The sequence below is a fragment of the Gracilinanus agilis genome, chromosome 3 (genome assembly GCF_016433145.1).
Source record: "Gracilinanus agilis isolate LMUSP501 chromosome 3, AgileGrace, whole genome shotgun sequence".
Lineage (NCBI taxonomy): Eukaryota > Metazoa > Chordata > Mammalia > Didelphimorphia > Didelphidae > Gracilinanus > Gracilinanus agilis.
Genome location: NC_058132.1, coordinates 418,907,122 through 418,928,514, shown reverse-complemented (window position 1 = coordinate 418,928,514; position 21,393 = coordinate 418,907,122). Strand labels below are relative to the sequence as shown.

The 21,393-nt window shown below is 36.3% G+C and overlaps 1 protein-coding gene across 1 annotated transcript in view; it reads left to right on the top strand.

Moving 5' to 3' along the window:
- The window catches only part of NCAM2 (neural cell adhesion molecule 2), a 250,727-nt gene that overhangs the window by 127,612 nt on the left and 101,722 nt on the right, over positions 1-21,393 (top strand). The window contains exon 11 of the mRNA XM_044669242.1: positions 2,425-2,598. Coding sequence (XP_044525177.1) covers positions 2,425-2,598 — 174 coding nt within the window. The remainder of the gene's footprint in view (positions 1-2,424; positions 2,599-21,393) is intronic.

Sequence of the window (21,393 nt, the reverse complement as noted above, 5' to 3'; positions counted from 1 at the left end):
ATTTAATTACCGTTTCTATCAACAGGTAGATTTCACTTTTGTAATATCTCTCAGAAATGTTCCTTTCTCCCCTCTGACATTACCACCTCTCTAGTGCAGGCCCTCATCACCTCACACTTGGACTATTGCAGTGTCTTCTAGTGGGTTTGTCTGCTCAACCTTCCATCCAACTCCAGTTCACTCTCCATTCAGCCATCCAAATGATTTACTTAAAGTGCAGGTCAGACCATATCATACACTTAGTCAGTAAATTCCATTGAGTCCTCTTCATCTCCAGGAGCAGATAAAAATTGCTTTATTTGACATTCAAAACCGTCACAACTTATTCCCACCACCACCACCACCTACCTTTATATAGACTTTTTATACCCTACTTCTTACCAAATACTCTTCAATCCAGTGGCATTGGCCTCCCTGCTATTTCATGAACAAAATACTCTGGACATTTTCTCTGCCTGGAAGTCTTTTCCTCCTCAACTCTGCTTTCCTACTTCCTTGGCTTCTTTAACTAAAATCCCATCTTTTGTAGAAAAACTTGCCTAACCCCTTTGTTTGCATGTTGTTTCTGTCATTAGATTGTGAGCTCCTTGAGGGCAAGGACTCTCTTTTACCTCTTATCGTATCCCCAGCACTTAACCTGGCACATATTAGACACATTACATGTTCACTGGCTGATTAATTGGTAAAACAAAGGAAAAATAATCACAAAATCCTTAGCTTTCACTTCTTTCCAGCAAGGCTGTCTCAAAAAGAAATTCCAAATATGTTAAGTTGTAATGCATTATAAAATTCAGATCAATCTCACTAAAAGAAAATATAAGTAAAATAATTTCTTAAGATGATATGCATCAAATGAGACATAAATATATATGTGTGTGTGTATATATATATATATATATGTTCACCTTTTCATTTATATATTTCCTTTGTTTTAGACATTACCAGTGTAGAAATCTGTTTTGTTTATCCATACATACTTGTAATGCGTTTAGTTTTTCTTTCACTCTCAATTGGAAATGGGGAAGTATAATATAAGAGGGAGAAAGAGCTTCTTTCTTTTTTTTTTTTAACTTTTATTTAGAATATTTTTCCATGGTTACATGATTCATAATCCCCTTCCCACATTTTCTCCTTCCCCCTCCCAAAGCCAACAAGCAGTTCCACTGAGTTATACATATATCATTGTTCAAAACATATTTCTATGTTATTCATATTTGCAGTAGAGTGATCCTTTAACATCAAAACCCTAATCAGATCCCTGTTGCATTGTGTGATCAAGTATATATTTTTCTAATGCATTTCTGGTTCCACAGTTCTTTCTCTGGACATGGATAGCATTCTTTCTCAGAAGTTCCTCTGTATTCTCCTGGGTCGCACTGGTGCTGGTAGAAAAGTCTATTACATTCAATTATGCCATAATGTATCAGTCTCTGTGTACAGTGTTCTCCTGGTTCTGCTCCTTTCACTCTGCATCAATTCCTGGAGGTCATTCCAGTTCACATGGAATTCCTCCAGTTCTTTATTACTTTCAGCACAATAATATTCCGTCACCCACATATACCACAGTTTATTCAGCCATTCCCCAAATCGATGGACACTCCCTCATTTTCCAATTTTTTGCCACCACATAGAGCACAGCTATAAATATTTTTGTACAAGTCTTTTTCTTTATTAAAGAGAACTTATTTCTGCTGATGAAAAAAAAAATTGTTAAAAAGAGATGATCTGAATCCAGTCTATATAATATAATAATAGAGAAAAAAATTACAACTCTAGAATTTTAATCTGTGCAGATAATTATAAGATTTCTTAGACTTATTGTTTATTTTTGACAGATTTTTATTGAGCTAGATATAGGCATAATTATTCATTAGTCACCACAAATTAATTGGACACTAATATATAATTATTAAAAATCAATATTTTTTCTTTTTAAGAATCTAGACTTTATGTAGGAAATAAAATAATTAATCTAGTCATTTCTAGTATTAATGAATCTTTCTTTTGAATAAGTGTATTAATATAAAACTATCACTACTGAATGTTTATTTCAAATGAACATCAAGTAAATGAATCTTTCTTAAATTTAATATTTATTCAGTCCCTCATAAACTTATTCAGAATTGTTCTGAATAATTGAAATACTGAAAATATCATATTTTAAATGCTATATAAATGAAATAGTTTTATTTTGTATTTATTTAATGCTATTTTATTACCAGAGAATTAAAGGCAGACCTTCCCATTTTTTATTTTCTATTACTTAAAGAGAATATTTAACTATATACTTTTGAATGTCATATCTGTTAAACTACTAAATAGTAATTTTATATTATTTATGTTATTAAATGTACTGTGAGTTAATTTAGTGTCTGTTTTTCTAAGTTTACTTTTTGTGTTCCTATTGTTTCTATTCCCTTATAGATGTGCCATCCAGTCCCTCTGAAGTAAGAATTATAGAGTTGTCACAAACTATTGCCAAAGTTTCTTTTAACAAACCAGACTCTCATGGTGGTGTACCTATTCATCACTATCAATTGGATGTAAAAGAAGTGGCTTCAGAAACATGGAAAGTATTTCGCTCCCATGGAACTTCAAGTAAGTAAATAAATTTGCAATCCTAATTCAAAATTATTTTAAGTACAAAGTCAATTCTTATTTTTGTTTCATCCATTATATTTTGCATTTCAAAGGAATGAGAATAGACGTTTCATTACCCTAAATTAAATAATAAAACTTTGGAAAAAATTACAAGAAGTTTAAAATTTTTTTAAAATCCATAGCAGTGACTTCTACAGAAAGTGCTTCTTAAATTAAAAAAAAAAACTTACTAAACACCCAAACCAGGGAAACTATACTAAATTTATTATCAAGATTTCTAAACCTAGGTTTGTTTTTGAGGCAAATGTTTGAGGCACTGTTTAATACTGACTACTTTGGACACCTCTTTGCCTGAAGATCAAATATGTCACATCTTGCCCCTTCTTAAGAGTTTTTTGGTACCTTTAATGGGATTGAGGGAGGGGGGTGTCTGTAGAATATAAAGGGCAGTCTCTTATACCGCATTTCCATTTAACCACTAAATGCCAGATTAACTTTTTCAAGGAGATACTTACTTTAAAGATATAGACAGTACTCATTTTACATAAATGGACCATTCTTCAGACCTTGGAGGGGGGGGGGGAGAAGAAGAGGGTTTGGAGTACCAAGAAGAGAATACATTATTATACCATAAAATTAACATAGGTATTTTTTGTATTTTTTTGTTTTGGAATACAGATTTCTTTTCAGAATTCTTTACATAAAAGTCAAATTTGCATAATGTGAATTTACCTAAAATGAGAATTATCTATATAATCACAAGCATAAAAATTTATTTCATAACATGTGGGAGGCATAAGCCCTCTTACCCATATATAACCTCAGTCTCTAGGGAGAGGAAGGAGATTAGGTTCACAGTTTAAGTTGGTACCTATAAAACCCAATCCTAAATTCAGAATCCAAAACCCTCTTCGATTCAAGTCTTAGGTGCCTTGGTTTCTGTAGGTTTCCATGCCAGGCTAGCTGGCTGCAACATCTCGCCTGCAATCTTAGCTCCAAGTTTGCCTTGGCTTGAATTCCTGGGTTTGGTGGGAATTGCCATCAGCACCTGAAACAAATAAAATAGAACAGAAACCAAAAAAACCCAGACATGTTTCTCAAAGCCAGAATAAAAGAGAAGGATGGGCACCATTCCCAGTTTAGTTCATGGAGCCCAAACTACTGGTGAACTGTGTTCTTCATCTTCTGGATGCAGCAAAAAAAAAAAAAAAAGAAAAGAAAAGAAAAAGAAAAGAAAAGAGTTAGCAAAAAGCATGCAAAAAAAAAAAAACTGTCTAGGGGCAGCTAGGTGACTTGGTGGATTGAAAGTCAGGCCCAGAGATGGGAGGTCCTGGGTTCAAATTTGGCCTCAGACACTTCCTAGCAGTGTGACCCTGGGCAAGTCACCTAACCCTCATTACCCAGCCCTTAACACCCTTCTGCCTAAGAAAGACACCATCTATCAGGCCCATTTTTAAAGATGCATCTGGCCTGGCTATTCAGCCAAAGCAGCTTCCTTCCACCCAAGTGGCAGGAAAACTGAGGGAAGCGAGGTGAGATAATCTGGACACATGCAGGTTAAGTCACCTTATAATTATATGAATGTAAGCTATAATCATTTAGATTTGACTCATGAAAACTGTTGAACATGTGTGCTTTATAATTTATAAATAATTTATATCACTGACATAAAATTGTAGTGCAGAGAAGTTTAGATAAAAATTGTCAACCCACGAAGAGATAGCTTGAACACACTTTATGGTCTCTCACAAGGGGAAGAGAATAGCAGCTGCTGGTAGAAGCAGCCTGAGTGTTTGATCTTCTTGCCCACAGTGGGCAGCACAAGTGGGCAAGTACACTAGAGTGAGGATCTGAGAGTATCCATGTTCTAGTTGAAAACCCAGACCTCAAACTCAGGCCTCAAACTTATATATCATTTGAGACAAAGAGTGGATGCACGGGACATCCCCTTCTCTTCCCTGATCCTGCCACCATCCTAGTACAAGCCCTCATCACCTTACATCTGGACTCTTGCCATAAATTGCTGGTAGGAAGATTTGCATGCCACTCTCTCCTCACTTTAGTCTGTCTGCCAGTGAGCCACCAAAGGGATTTTCCTAAATCACAGATCTGACCTTGTCACCACTGTGAGTGGGGATAATAATATACCCAGTAAACCCCAGGGCTCCCTCTTACCTCCTGGATCAAATACAAAATCTTCTGTTTGGAAATCAAAATCCTTCATAACCTAGTCCTTCCCAAGCCTTTCCAACCTTCTTACATCTTACACACCCCGCTCTTCACCCCCATATACTCTTCCCTGACCTTTCTTTTCCATTCCAGTACTCTGCCCCTGGAATTTTCACTGGCTATCCCTCATTTGTGGAATGTTCTTCTTTCCCATTTCTGACTCTAGGCTTTCCTAGCTTCCTTCATGTCTTAACTAAAATCCTACCTTTTACAGGAAGCCTTTCCCAATCCCCATTAATTCCAGTGCCTTCCCTCTATTGATTCTTTTCTATATTTATCCTATATATGGCAAATTTGAACATATTTGTTATTGTTTCTTCCATTAGACTTTAAGCTGCTTGCCTCTTTTGAATCCCCACACTTAGCATAGTACCTGGCATATAAGGAATGAAGAAAGGAAGGGGAAGCCAGCTGGAAAATTGATCTGAAAAGGGAGAGAAATAAGAACTACAACTATTGCCTAAGAAACTCTAGACTCAAATAATCCTAAATTAGTGAGTTGTGCCCCATAAAGCTCTAAGACCAAAGGAACCACTTGGTGTTATGAGAGGGAAAATTATGGGACTGGCTGTAAATTTAATAATTTTAGTTAATCAAAATGGAGAAGGGGATAAAGATAGAAAAAGAAAGAGAGGGGGGGGCTACTTTCCTTGCTACTCCATTTAGCCACTATGTGGACCCCCTAGCTACACTCATCTGGGAGTCCAGCCAGCATCAAACACAGAAGACCCCAAAATACACTCTTGCCTTAGTTTATCAAACTTTTTCTCCACCCAATGACTCTCACATGTCACCTCTGGGGAGCCAACTGTGGCTTTCTATTTTTCCTGGGTTGCCTAGGGAGGTAGTCCCAGGAGCAGGTATGGAAATATCTGGCCTGCCCCTGTCTCGTGATCTTTTTATCTTCTTTCTCTATTGCTGCCTTTTTTTCCAACTGACTAGAGGAGGCACCAGAACTGCCATTCTATCCTCATGTTCCCCCAAGTCCCCTCAACGATTTCCCTCACACAATCTCTCCCCCCCATTCGTTGGGAGACCAACATGTTACATCACCTCTCTTGGATTTTTCAAGAGATTAACATGTCAGGTCTCCCAAGTGAATCATTATACAGATGGAGTCTATACACTTAAGATTCTCTCATGAGGGGGTATAAAATATTATATCCTACATAAAGGGAACCACAAGAATTTGGGGAGTAAGATGGGAAGAGAGAAAGAAAAAAATGATTGGTAGGCACATCGACAAAAAGCCAACTAGGGGACACTCCCCTTTGGCATACAAAGTTTATAATCAGAACAAATGGTAGATTCAACCCTCTTCAGTTCAGTTCATCAAATCCAAAAGTTCACTGAACCAGATCTCTTGATTTCTGCAAGCATCCTTATAATATCTTCTCCAGAAATTCCACTTTCCTAGTCCAGGGTGTTGGCAATTTTCTTTTCCTAAAATTACTTTAAAAGATCTTAAACTTTATATATTGGGATAATAATCCATACCCTCACCCCTCAGGAGGGTATATACCAACACTAGAATTGCCCCAGGATGCATGGCTAAGCTAGAAGGCATATGAATCAATTCTCCAAAAAGAAAACCAAACAGTGTCCTACCAGAATCATGAAGAGAGTAATAGTCTATGACTTTTTTTTTAAACCCTCAACTTCTGTGCATTGACTCATAGGTGGAAGATTGGTAAGGGTAGGCAATGGGGGTCAAGTGACTTGCCCAGGGTCACACAGCTGGGAAGTGTCTGAGGCCGGATTTGAAACTAGGACCTCCTGTCTCTAGGCCTGGCTCTCAATCCACTGAGCTACGCAGCTGCCCCCTAGTCTATGACTTTTTAAAAAATTTTATTCTCCTATTAGTAAAGGTATTTTTGAGTACATAATCCAAATATCTGTATATTTTCTTATTTATAAATTGTACCTTACGTGTACTACTGTGCTAATAATTATATACTTCATAAAGCTTGTGCAAAAATAGAAATTTTAAAAGATGAACTAACAAGGAAATACTTGATCCTAGAATCAACAAAGAGTTAGTGGAATTTATAAAATAAAAGGATGATATGGTCAGATTTGAACTATAGAAAATTCACTTTGGCAGTCATGTGGATTGAAGTGGATAAAGATGTTTTTTAGGGATTTGAAGGCTATTGCAATCATTCAATAAGCATGTATTAAGTATATGACGTACCAGTCACTGTGTTAATCATCGAAGATACAAAAAGAGGTCTAAGATAACCTCAGCCCTTAAGTAGCTCACAATCTAAAAGGGTGGGAGGGACAACAAACAAATATCTCAAATAAGTTATATTCAGAATCAATAGGAAATAATCAACAGAGAGAAGTCTCCAGAATTAAGATAGGTCAGAAAAGGCTTCTTATAAAAGATTTGATTTTAGTTGGGTCTTAAAAGAAAGTAGAGAAACAAGTAGGTTCAGAAGAGGAAGACGAACATTCTAGCCAGACAAAATTCCTGGAACCAAAAGATGGAATGTCTTGTTGGTGGAACAGCCAGAAGACTGGTGTCACAGGATTAAAAGGTGTATCTTGGGGAATAAGGGGCAAAAAAAACAACTGTAAAGCATCTGGGCTAGGTGTTGAAGAGCTTTGAGTGCCAAACAGAGGGCATATATTTCATCCTGGAGGCACAAGGGAGCCCTTGGAGTTTATTAAGAAGGTTAGACTTGTGACTTAGGAAAATCCCTCTGTAGCTGAGACCCACCAGAAGGGTATCGCCAACAGACTGGCTATGGAGGTAACATATTGTGCAGAGGTGAGGATGTGTCTTAACTTGACAGCCTGAGGGACTGCAAAGATGATATTGTCTTCTACTGGAATAGAGAAGAGAGGAGGTGGGAAGAGTTTAAGGGAAAGATTATTTGGTTTTGATCATGTTGAGTTTAAAATGTCTACTGGACATCTAGTTGAGGATTCTAAAAGACAGATGGGAGGTCTTCAGAAAGGTTGGGACAAGATAAAGTGAATTTGAGAATTATCAGTCCTTTATTGTTGTTCAGTAATTTTGGTCGTGTCTGACTTTTCGTGATCCCATTTGAGGTTTCCTTGGCAAAGATACTGGAGCAGTTTGCCATTTCCTTCTCCAACTCATTTTACAGATAAAGAAACTGAGGCAAATAGAATTAAGTAAACTGTCCAGGGTCCCAGAGCTAGTAAGTGTTTGAGGCCAGATTTGAATTTAAGAAAAGGAGTCTTCCTGTCTACTGGCCCAGCACTCTATCCATTGTGCCACCTCACTGCCCTTAAAAGGAAATATAGGCTCCAGTAAATAAGTAGTAAATGAGTCCAGCCATCTATGAATAAATTCTTAAAAACAAAGGAAATGATCTAACTCGATGAGAATACCCTATGGAATGTGAAGACAACATTGAGCCCCAAATGCTGTTCCTGAGTGGTTCAAAAGAGAAGTGGGCAGCTAAGAGGCACTATGGATAGAACTCTGGCCCTAAAATCAGGAATACCTGAGTTCAAGTCCATCCTCAGACAATTACTAGCTGTGTGATCTTGGGCAAGTCACTTAACATTGTTTTCTAATCTGTAAAATAAGCTGGAGAAGAAACTGACAAACCACTCCAGTATTTCAGCCAAGAAAATATCAAATGAGATCATGAAGACTATAGCAACTGAACAACAACAAATCAAAAGAGACATGAGAATTATGAAAGCAGAATTTGTATCAGAGGCTGCCAAGAATCACCAATGATCTCTTAGTTGCCAAATTCAGTAGCCTTTCCTTAATGCTCAATGTCTTTGACCTCTTGTCAGGCCTCTCTTGAGGCCAAGAGAGAGGTTTATTGTTTTTTTTTTCAGGATAGAGGAGATATGGGCATGTTTGTAGACAGTAGGAGACAAACCAGTGGAGAGGAAAAGATTGGAAATAAATTATGAAAGATGGGGCACATAGGTGGCTCAGTGGATTAAGATTCAGGTCTAGAGATGGGAAGTCCTAAATTCAAATCTGGCCTCAGACACTTCCTAGGTGTGTGACCCTGGGCAAGTCACTTAACCCCCACTGCCAGCCTTTACCTTCTGTCAGCCCTGGAATCAATACTCAGTAATGATTCTAAGATGGAAGGTTAGGGTGAAAAAAATGAAATGAAACTGAGGATGACCAAGGGAGCAATTTGTTGGAGGAGAAATGAAGGAATAGAATCATTTGAACAAGTTAGAGATGTTAGCCTTGGTAAGAAATAAAGCAGCTTCATTATGTGATTCAGGGATGAAGGAGGAGGGAATGACAGAGTGATTGGATAGGAAGAAGAGGAAATACATAGCAAATTACCTCAATTTTTTTCTGTATAATATGAGGCAAAGTTCTCTGTTCACAGAGGGGGAAAGGGTGAAAAATGGGAGAGTTGAAGAGGGTTGAAAGGATTTGGAAGAGCCACTATCATTTGAAAGTACATATGTAGAAGCAAAAAGAAAACATGACAGGAGCAATCCAGGGCTGAGGTTTGGCTGGGCATAGTCAGTCAGATGATAAGGGGGCTAAAGAAAGATTCAAGACAGGATGGTATAGAATTGAATAGGTTCCCCAAAGGACCAAGATAGGGAAAAGAACAAAGTTTAGTACAGGGGCGATAAGCTAGGAGAGAATCGAGGGGTGAAGGGCACAGGGGAAGAGTGCTGTTATATAAGTGAAGGGAGAGGGAGAGGGAGCCAGTAGATTGCAGTCAGATGAGATTTCAGAATTCTTGAACACAGAGGTAGTACATTTATAGATAATGGCAAGATAAAGGCTATGACCATCTTTGTTTGCCGCTGAGGTGGGGTGCAGGATTAGCTCTTGGGAGGTGAGTAGATTGAGGAATTGAGCAGTTGGAAAATTTTAGAGAGAATCAGTACATGTGCTGAAGTCCTCTAGTATGAGGACAAGAATTGAGTGAAAGAGAAAATTGTAAGTAAGCCTGGCATCAAACTCATTGAGGAAGGAAGGAAAATGACTTAGGGGTCTGTCATCAATAGCTACCAGGATTTCGACTGGGTGGTAGTTATGAATTACAGGTTCCAGAGAGATAGAGAAAGGGAAAGTGGCAATGGAGAGGAAGGAGGATTCCAACTCCCCTGCCACTACCAGTGAGCTAAGAGGAATGAATGCATATACAGCTAGGACTGGAAAGGATGCCAAGGGAGTCCAGGGAAGCAGGGAGAAGCCAGATTTCAGTAAGAGCTGAGAGATGGATGGAGAAGAGAGTTTAAGATGAAGGGAAATTTGTTGCCTATGGAACTGGCATTCCAAGAAGGCACAATTAAAGGAGTAGGTGGAGTTAGGATGAATCTTTGGAGTAGGAGGATTGAATGGGATGGGAATGAGGAGTTGAGTGGTAGGGGATGAGCTTTGAGGTTTGTATGATGATTTACAGAGGTTGTGAGTTACTAGGATATGATGGCTATGACCAGGTGTGAGAATGTTCTTTAGATGGAGGACATCTCTTCTGTACCCTCAAAAGAAGTGGGAAGCCTAAAGTCTTAGCACCAAAGATTCTCCACATCCCAGTTGGGAACTGGTCTGGTAAACAGCAGCTGACAGATGTCTGATACTGGTGTAAATGGAAATGGTTGCTTTGGACATATAAGAGCTATCTGGCTTAATCCCTACCAGCCTTTTCTCTTAGGGGGAAAAAAAAGAAAGAAAAAGGCTACAAACTCCTGTAAATGTAACACACAGTGGTTACACTTAAAAATTCAATTCAGAAACAAGTTCTGAAAATGATCAGGAGAAAGATTTTCAAATACAAAGGAAAGAAATTTCTAATAGCAACTCTTTTGTACCCACTTGAAAATGTAGGAGGGAATGGAATAATGTGTTCCAGAGAGCAATGAAGTTAAGGAAGCAATTTGAGGTGACCTCCCTGCAATCTAAGCTTAACCATACATGAAAAAAGATAACATTCAATAATAAAGAGGGATTTGAAACATTTTTTAGAAAGAAAACCAGCATTGAAGAGATTGCTTCTCAAAACCCCCCAAACAACAGAAATGTAAGAAGGGTGAATAAATGCAGGAGGCAAGGACAGCGATATCAACAGAGTGACAGCAGAGAGACTTCTTTCTAAATGAATACAAAGAGATAGGAATGAAGGCAGAAATCTGGTGGAGGTATTTTTTTCAAATCTACAAAATTTTATTATGTATTTACCAAAAAAAGTGGCATTAAACAAAAGCTTGGCCTTACATATTGTATTGTATATAAGGTACTTGACTACTTTTTAAAACCACTTTTAAAACATGCTTCATTATAGAACCAAACCACAGCATGGTGATCATTCACAAGAGGACAGGGGTCACAATGAACAGAAACTGGCAACACTACTTAGAGGCGAATCATTGTGTTGCTATTGCTTATTGATATTTTTTGTGGGACCACCTTACAACATAGTAGGGTACATGAAGGAGGGGGGATATGAGAGCAGGGAGATAAAGAGGAGGGCTTGATGGTCCCTGGGCCCAATCAGAGGCTACCAGTGATGGGAAGGTGATCCCTCTGATCTCAGAAAGCTAAGAGCCTACCAGAGATTGAGTGAGGAGGAAGGGGGAAGGATTGACAAGTGAGAAGGGATGGAAGGAGGTCTTGTTTTAGTGGAGGGAAGAGGTTCTGCTAATGAATATTCCTATAGGTGAATAGAGAAGTCCTGTGAAGGGAGACTGGCACATTTGCCAGGTGTGGCTTAGGGGATTTGATGCTTGAAAAGTCTATTTATCCTGAAGTCAGGAGTGGGGAATTTGGAACCCTGGAGGCTGCTGACATCTGGAGGAATGGAAGAGCATGGACAAAGGAAGGAGAGATTTTGAGACGAAGGGGAAAAGAAGAATAAGGAGGGAAGGGTATAGATCAGTGGTGGGCTGCATAATAATGGACATGATGGTGGAAGAGCCCTGCTGTGGGGCAGTTTCTTCTCCAATACCTGCAGTAATTGGAATTGTTCTGGGAGAGAGACATAGTGGAAAAGGAAATCCACAGGGCAAGCTCTACAAAGCAGTGGCAGAAATTTTCTCTAGAGGGGAGAGCCTAAAATGGATACATGGTGAACTCAGAGAAAAGAGAGAGAACAGACAATTATAGGGGTCAAGGGGTCATGAATCAGAGGAAGAATCTAAATAGAAAGAGAAGACAGATAATGAAGAGAGTGAGAAAGGGGTACAAAAAATGAAATTTTTAAAAAACTCATTAATAGGACTACTTGTGGGGGAGGAGGAGAAAAGGAAATATTGTTTACTTATTGAGAGGAAAAAAGGGGAGAAGAAATATGTAATCAGATAAAAGCATGAGAGAAAACCCTAAAGAGTATGGTGTATAAAGGAGAAGAGAGGATCAAAGGGAATGGAAAAGAACCAGTGGGAACAGGTGCACCTTTTAAAAAGATTGAGGTAAAATAATTGACTGAATATGATACTGTGTTTATAGCAGAAAATGGAAAAAATGACATAAAAAAGCCTCAATATTAGAAACAAATGAGGAAACTATATTTCTAACTTTCATAACTTTAAATGTAGGGGGCAACTGGGTAGCTCAGTGGATTGAGAGCCAGGCCTAGAGATGGGAGGTCCTAGGTTCAAATCTGGCCTCAGACACTTCCCAGCTGTGTGACCCTGGGCAAGTCACTTGACACCCACCCTCCCGCATTGCCTATCCTTACCACTCTTCTGCCTTGGAGCCAATACACAGTATTGACTCCAAGACAGAAAATAAGGGATTACAAAAAAACAACTTTAAATGTGAATGGGTCAAACAATTCAATAAAATGAAGAGTGACAGAATAGATGAGAAAACACAGCCCTACAACTTGTTGCTTATAAGAAACACATTTTTAAAAACTAAGACATGCACAAAGTAGTGGAAAAAATGTTGATGTGCATCAAGTAAGTATTAAAAAAAAAACCAGGAGTTCCAATTATGCTATCTGATAAAACACAAAGGTTTGAAAAATAAAAAGATAAAGCAACCATAGACACCAAACCAATATCAGTAACAAACTTGTGTGCTCCAAAATTGCCTTAGGATCTAAATTGATAAAGGAAATGTCTTAAGTTACAAGAAGACATAACACAATAATTAACAGTAGACTTCAAAATCCCTCTCTCAGTTTTGGCTAATCCAAGCCAAAAAAAAAAAAGTGGGGAAATATAAAATTTAATAAATTGCTGGAGAAATTGGAATTAGAAGATTTATGGCATCTTCTAAGTGGGACAGCAAAAAACAAAACAAAACAAAAACCATGTTAAGTGCCACATAGTAAGTTTACAAAAATTGATCACTTATTGAACATAGAATTATTGGAAACAAATTTTAAAAAACAGAAGTAGTTTGTGTATTCTTGATATGCCATAGACCAGTGATTCCCAAAGTGGGCGCTACCGAGCCCTGGTGGGTGCTGTAGCGATCCAGGGCCAAGCGGTGATGACCATAGGTGCATTTATCTTTCCTATTAATTGCTATTAAAATTTTTTAAAAATTAATTTCCAGGGGGCTAAGTAATATTTTTTCTGGAAAGGGGGCGGTAGGCCAAAAAAGTTTGGGAACCACTGCCATAGACAATGAAAATAATAATTGGTTCAAGGACCACAAACAAAAGATACAAACCCATGTGTATCCTTAAGAATTAAATTCAAAATAACAAAGAACAAGTCATAGAAATAATTAATGACTATGGAAAGGGAAAAAAATAATGGTGAAACAATCGATCATATACCTCTCTCGACTATGGGATTTTTTGCCGAGAGTAGTTGAGCTGGATTCTTAACCAAATAAAAAATAGAGGCAACTACAAAAGATAAAATAGATAGCTTTAAAGGCTGTAAACTAATATAAAGGAAAGTGGCCAAATAAGAAAAAAATCTTCATATCAAATTTCTCCTGTGAAGGCAAAATGAATAAACAATAAGTATACATATATAAGACTAATAGTCATTCTTCCGCAGTTAAATAGTAAAAGAATATGAACAAACAGTTCTTAAACTACAAAGTATTCATAACTCAATGAAAAAATTCCCCAAATCACTAACAATAAAAGAAGTGGTTTGGATGACTGCCGATTTATAATAGGACATCTAGAAGTACTGTTCCTCTTTCATCCCTATTTCTTTTCATTGTTTCCCTTGGTACTGTAGATTTTTTAATGAATTTTGTTATTATTTTATTAAGTTCTATGAAGTATCCTCTTAGCAATTTAATTAACATAGCATTAAATGTGTAAATTAATTTTGGTATTGTTGCTATTTGGATCATATTGACATGGCCTACCCATACAAGTTGGCATAAATGATCAAAAAGTGGTAATGGTCAATGTTAGAGGAGTTGTGGAGGATAGGCATACTAATATATCATTAATGAAGCTATGAAGTGGCAGGCACAACCAGTTTGGAAAGCAAGTTGGAATTATGCAAATAAAGTAACTAAAATTACCCTTTGAACCAGAGAATCCATTAGTTAGCTTATGCGTCCTATTAAACCACTGATAATAAAAAAAATCCCCATGCTTCAGAATATTTATAGCAAAACTTTTTTTTATGATAACTGGCAACTGGAGAAAAAAAGGTGTTTATTAGTTGGAGAATGGCTAAAAAAAATGTGGGACATGAATATAATAGAATATAGCTGTGCTATAAGAAATTATATATGTGATGAATAGAGAGAGAAGCCTGAAAATATCTGTATGAACTGATACAGAGTAAAATAAGCAAAACCAAGAAAACATGTACACGATAAGTACAACATATTTTTTATTTTTAATGTTTTTATTTACTTCATTAAATATTTCCCTATTACATTTTTCCAGTGCTTTTTAAAATTTTATTTAATTGATTAAGAGAATTTTTCCATGGTTACATGATTCATGTTCTTTCCCTTCCCTCCTCCCCTCTCATAGCCAATGCACAATTCCACTGGGATTTACATGTGTCATTGATCAAGACCTATTTCCATCTAATTACATTTTTAATATTTTTAAATTCCTAATTTCAAATTCTCTCCCCCCATCCAAACCTCCCCCACCTCTTGAAATAACAAACAATATGGTATCAATTCTACACGTGAAGTTGTGCACAAAAATATTTCCATTGTAGCCATGTTGCAAAAAAAAAAAAAAAAAAAAAAAAACAACCATATACCCACACAAACAAGAAAAATAAACCAAAAAGTATGTTTCAATCTGCACTCATAGTCGATCCATTCATTCTCTGGTAATGAACAGCATTTTTCTTCACTGGTACTTTAGAAATATAGTTGTCTTGATTAGATTAGGTAAAACTTTGACAGTTAATCCTTATTACAATATTGCTGTTACTATGTACATCACTTTCCTGGTTCTGCTCACTTCATTTTGCAGCAGTTCATATCATATTTCACAGGTTTTTCTGAAGCCAATCTGCTCATCATTCCATATAGTACAGTAGCATTCCACTGCAATCATGTAACATAATGTGTTACTGATAGGCATCCCATCAGTTTCCAATTCATTATTGCCACAAAAAAAAAGCTGTTATCCATATTTTTGTACATAGAGGTCCTTTTCCTTTTGTTTTTTATCTCTTTGGATACAGACCTAGTAGTGGTATTTCTGGATTAAAGGGTAGGCAGAATTTTATAACCCTTTGGGTATAGTTCCAAATTGTTCTCCTGAATAGTTGGAACAGTTCACAACTCTACCAACAATGTAGTATTGTACAGGTTTTTTTACATCCCCTCCAGCATTTGTAATTTTCCTTTTCTGTCATGTTAACCAATTTAATAGGTATGAGTTGGCATCTCAGAGCTGTTTTATTTTGCAGTTCTCTAAATTAGAAGTAATTTAGACCATTTTTTCCAGTAATTGTTGATAGCTTTGATTTCTTCATCTAAAAACTGTCTGTTCATATTCTTTCACCATTTATCAATTGTTGAATGACTTCTTTTTATATTTGGATAAATGTCCTAAGTATTCGAGAACTGAGGTCTTTTTAAGAGAAACTTGCTATAAAATTGTTTTCCGAAGTTCTTGCTGTGCTTCTAATTTTGGCTGCATTGATTTTGTTTGTGCAAAACTTTTTAAATTTTAGATAAACAAAATTATCTATTTTACTCAGAGAGATCCTTTCTATCTTTTATTTGGTCACAGATTTATTCATAGATATTAGATATATTTTTCCAGGCTCTCTTAATTTACTTGCTATATTATTCTTTATATCTAAATCCATTTTGACCTCACCAGTGATGATGTGCCAGGCCCCGCTCCTACTCCGCACCCCAGACTGAGTGCTGTGCCAGCCCCCACAGATATGGAGTGCCATGCCCCTCCCCCTTATCCCACACAGGGGAGGGAGAAAGGGCTCCCATTGGGCTGCTGGGCAGAGGAGTGGGTGAAGTGAGGAATGACCTCAGCACATGTGGAGAGAGAGAGAGAGAGAGAGAGAGAGAGAGAGAGAGAAATGGCCAATTGCTCTGCTCCCTTCTAGCTCTGCTGCCTGTGAGCCACCCACCTTCCCCCCTGTGCCCTCCCATTGGGCTATTGGGCAGAAGGACAGGGGATGTGAAAAAATGTCATCATGTGAGGTGGAGAGGGAGAGGGGAGCAGCTCCACCCAAGTCCCTCTGCCTTTCTAGTAATGAACTCTGGAGGTGAGGGCAGCTTCATGCCCACAGAGAGTGCTCTCAGTGCCATCTTTGGCACCTGTGCCATAGGTTCGCCATCACCAGTATATTCTGTGAGATACTGAACTATGCCTAGTTTCTGCCAAATCACAGTTTTTCTTAGCAGTTTTTGTTAAATGGTGACTTCTTGCTCCAAAAGCTTAGATCTTTAATCTTATTAATTACTAGATTACTACAATCATTGTAGTGCCTAATTTATTACACTGATCCTCCACTGGTTTTTTTTTTAAGCCAATACCAGATCGTTTTGATAATTTCCACTTTGTAGTATCATTTGTACTGCTTTGGCTACCTTCCTTCACATTATTTTTAATTGATTACCATGATATTCTTGACATTTTGTTTTCTAAGATAAATTGTTATTATTTTTTCTAGCTGTATAAAATAATTTTTGGTAATTTAACTGGTATAGTATTGAATAAATAAATTACCTTAAGGAGAAATGTCATTTTTATTATTTTGACTTGACCTACCCTTGAGCAATGAACATTTCTCTATGTGTTTAGATCTCTGTGTGAAAAGTTTGTATAGCCCCTGATTTGTCTTGGCAAGTAGACTACCAAGGAGTCTGCAGTTATCTCAAATAGAATTTCTCTTTCTAATTAGAAAACAGAGAATGGAGGCAAAGAGGCCATTTAGTATTTTATTATTTTAGTAGTCCAAATAAGAGATGTATCTGAACTATAATAGAAGTCTTGTAAATGGAAAAAAGAGTTAGATTATGGGATTTTCCCAGGGATAACTTTGGCACTGTCAACCCCTACCTTCCTCACTTCAGTATTTGGCCCCAAGGACCAGCCAGAGACAAGCTTAGTGGGAGTGACAATGAGAAACTTTGTTTATTCTTCTTAGCAGAACAGCATGCACATGGAGCTTGTTTTTACTAAGAAAGAGTCCCACCAGCTAAAGGGACTTGCTAGCCTTTATTATTCAAGACCGCATAGTTCTAGGGGAGGGGTGTAACAGTTAATTCCTGGAATAGTACTTAGTGGCTCTCCTAAGTACATGGAAATAAGCCAGGTTGGTTGTTTGGCAAGAACAGTTGCTTTATCTAGAAAGGAAAATTGAGCAAATCCAGATGATTAGTGTAGTCATTATTCATTTCATTTTTATAGTACTCCTACATGTTAAAATGGGGTCCCCAATGATGTAGCTACTCATAGTTCACAGGTTACACCTAATATAAAAATTATAAAGTTCATGAGTTCTTAGAGATCACACCTGTGGTACTCCACAAATCCAGCCTCAAAGAGTTTCCTCAACTGTAAAATGGTGATAATACCTACCTCAGAAAGAAGCTTGTGGCATTTCAGAGGTAGGGACAAAGTCTTCCTAGTTTGCCACTAACCTTAAATGTCTTAGAATGGACTCTATTTGCCTTTACAAAAAGAATGACATAGAAGAGGACCACAATAGAAAGCTTAGATTTGACCATTTACATTGAAATAGAGAATTATTCTAAAATAGTTACTTATACTAAAAGGGGGAAATAGGGGCTCATCTCTCTGCATACTTCCATAGTGTTATTACTGATATTTTATTCAGTATTTTTGCATCAGTAATCTGTTTTATCTCTCCCTGTTTTGGATTTCAGGACCAGTAAGACATCTTTGTCAATTTTTTACAAATAATTCTTATAATAGTGGAGTAAATTGTTCTTTAAGAGAAGTTTGATAGAAAATGCATAGTTCCATTACATCCAACAAAAAACTGGAAAAAGACTAGCATCCTCTTTCCCCTTGGGGAGTGGGCATCTTGAGCCCACAACATAGGGACAGTGGCACACAGATGATAATGTGAAAATTCCCAAGTCTTCCATAGAAGTAATTTAGACCATTTTTTCCAGTAATTGTTGATAGCTTTGATTTCTTCATCTAAAAACTGTCTGTTCATATTCTTTCACCATTTATCAATTGTTGAATGACTTCTTTTTATATTTGGATAAATGTCCTAAGTATTCGAGAACTGAGGTCTTTTTAAGAGAAACTTGCTATAAAATTGTTTTCCGAAGTTCTTGCTGTGCTTCTAATTTTGGCGCATTGATTTTGTTTGTGCAAAACTTTTTAAATTTTAGATAAACAAAATTATCTATTTTACTCAGAGATCCTTTCTATCTTTTATTTGGTCACAAATTTATTCATAGATATTAGATATATTTTTCCAGGCTCTCTTAATTTACTTGCTATATGTCAGCCTAATTGTGAGGTTTGGTAAAGTTAAACCTGAAGAACTAATGATGACAGATAACCTTCCACCTTCCCTAGTGGCAGGAAGATTCTTTTGAAAATTCAAGAAAGTACACAGAACTTGGTGCATAGCCAAATTGTCAAAAAAAAAAAATTCCTTGGCCAAGATACTTTGTAACATGAGTTTAGATTTAATTTTGGAGTGGGAAAAGGGAGGGGAGGGAGGAATCAAGAATGTTTGGAATTAAAAACTTTTTTTAATGAAGGTTAAATTTTGTTTTTACATGTAATTGGAAAAAAAATTAAAATTTTGGAGTGAGTATTTTTTTAATTGTTTCCAGTATCTTCCCATGGACCTTGAAAAAATGGGAAGCATCATTGTGACAATGTCAAAAAACATAGAAATTAATCAGTTAATAGTTTTGTTTTGGGGGGGGGGGTGGGAGAATTTATGGATAAATTAATTTTATTTAAATATTTGATAGAATTTACTTAAAAATCCATCCCGGCTTTCAGCTGTTTTTTCTGTGGGAGTTCATGTATGAATTATTCAGTTTCTTTTTCTAAGTTCTGTTTTTAAATTTTTTCTTTTTATTGTTTGGTTAATTTGGGGATTTTATATTTTGTAAGTATATTTGTAACTATTATGTTTCTAATTTTGCTTGTATAATGGAGAAAACAACTTAAAATTATTTCTTTTATTTCCTTTTCATTTATTGAAATTCTTCCTTTTTGTTTGAGTTAACATTAAGTTGCTTTTCTCTTTATTTTAAATAGCTAATGACTTATCTCTTCTATTTTAAATACTATTTTTTTCTGTTTTTAAAATTCATTATTTTAGTTTCTTATTTTTTTATTTAATAACCAATTCACTGACATTTTCTTTCTCTTTTCTGTTTTGAAAAAAAAAAGTTTAAAGATACAAATTTTCCCCTACATAAAAAGATAAAAATTTTCCTGTGGCTGCAGTACCAAAATTATTTTCTCATTGTTCTGATTTTTTAAAGTAAAAAGCATTGTTTTTCCTACATTTTTTTCCTTCCACCCATTTATTTTTTAGAATTTATCTTTTTTCCATATAAACCTAACTCCTGACTTCAAATGATCTTTATCGATTATTATTTTTTGTTTTGTGTTTAGTATTATAATGGGTTTATAATAAGTGAGAAAATAATTGTGGGAAAGAAAAAAACCCTAACGGAGCCCCATTATGTAACATGGTTGTAGGGTCTACAACCAAGCCAGGAGCTGGGAATATTTAAAAAAAAAAAAAAAAAAAAAAAAACTAAAGAAAATCCCTGCTCTCAAGCTCATAAATCTACTGGGGAAGATAAACAACTATGTACAACAAACTTTGTACAAAATAAATTGAAAATAATCAATAGAAAGAAGGCACTAGAATGAAGAAGGATCAGGAAAGGCTTCCCATAAAAAGTGGGATTTTAGCTGGGATTTGAAGGAAGCCAGGAATCAGAGATGAGGACCAAGAGCATTCCCAGCATGGTAGACAGCTGAGGAAAGTTCCTAGAGGAAGGAAATAGTGTCTTAGGAACAGCAAGAAGAACAGTGTCATTGGATCTTCAAATACCTGAAGAGGTATAGGAGAATATAAGACCAAAAAGATTGAGTGGTAGGGAATAAGAGAGGGGCAGATTATGAAGGATTTTGTATGTTAAATAGAGAATTGTATACTTCATCTTGAAGGCAATAGGGAGCCCATGGAGTTATTGGAGAGAGGTGACATGGTCAGACAGGTTACATTGTTTATACTTTATATGCAAATAATATTTTGCATGTTGTCTCCTCCTTTAGAATGTGAGTTATATGAGGGCAGGGAATTTATTTTTTATCTTCTTGGTACCTCCAATGCTTAGCACAATGCCAAGAGTTACTCCTTAGTAAACACTTATTGATTGATCAGTTATGATAAATTATGACCTTTTGCCACAACTACAACTACTAACCTTAATTCTAGAAACACAATCCCACCATTTATTTTTCCCAGAATACCAAAAAAATTGTTTTATCAAGAATTCTCTTTATATTTCTTGGCAGCACAATAGGTGAATTCAATTCTTTCAGGAAATAAATTCTCTTGGTTCTTGCACATAACTATTATGCTATGACATATCTTATATGATCAGGATATTTCCCATTTTTACTTTCCTTCATGTTCTAATAATTCAGAGTAGTTTTTCTTTTGTGATTTTTTTTTAAATACAATATCCCAATTTGTTTAAGGGTTTTTGTTTTATATTTTGCTATGGTTTTCTGGGAGCCCAGTGGGTCATAAATTGTCTTTCTTCATCCTATCTTCTGGGTCACTTGTTTTTTATAGTAAATATTTCATCTGTTCTTATTTTTCCAGGCTTTAAAAAAAAGTTGTTCTCATACTTCTTTCTGTCTCATTGAATCATTAAATCCTATTTGTTCTATTCCATTTTTTTAGAGTATTCATTATTTAAATAACATTTTTCACATTCTGTTCTGAGTTAATTATTTTTTTTCCAGGTATTTTTTTTAACATTTATTAATATTCATTTTTAACATGGTTACATGATTCATGCTCCACCTTTCCCCTTCAACCCCCCCTCCGAACCCCCCCCCACCCTTGGCCGATGCGCGTTTCCACTAGTTTTGTCATGTGTCCTTGAACAAGACCAATTTCCAAATTGTTGGTAGTTGCATTGGTGTGGTAGTTTCGAGTCTACACCCTCAGTCATGTCCACCC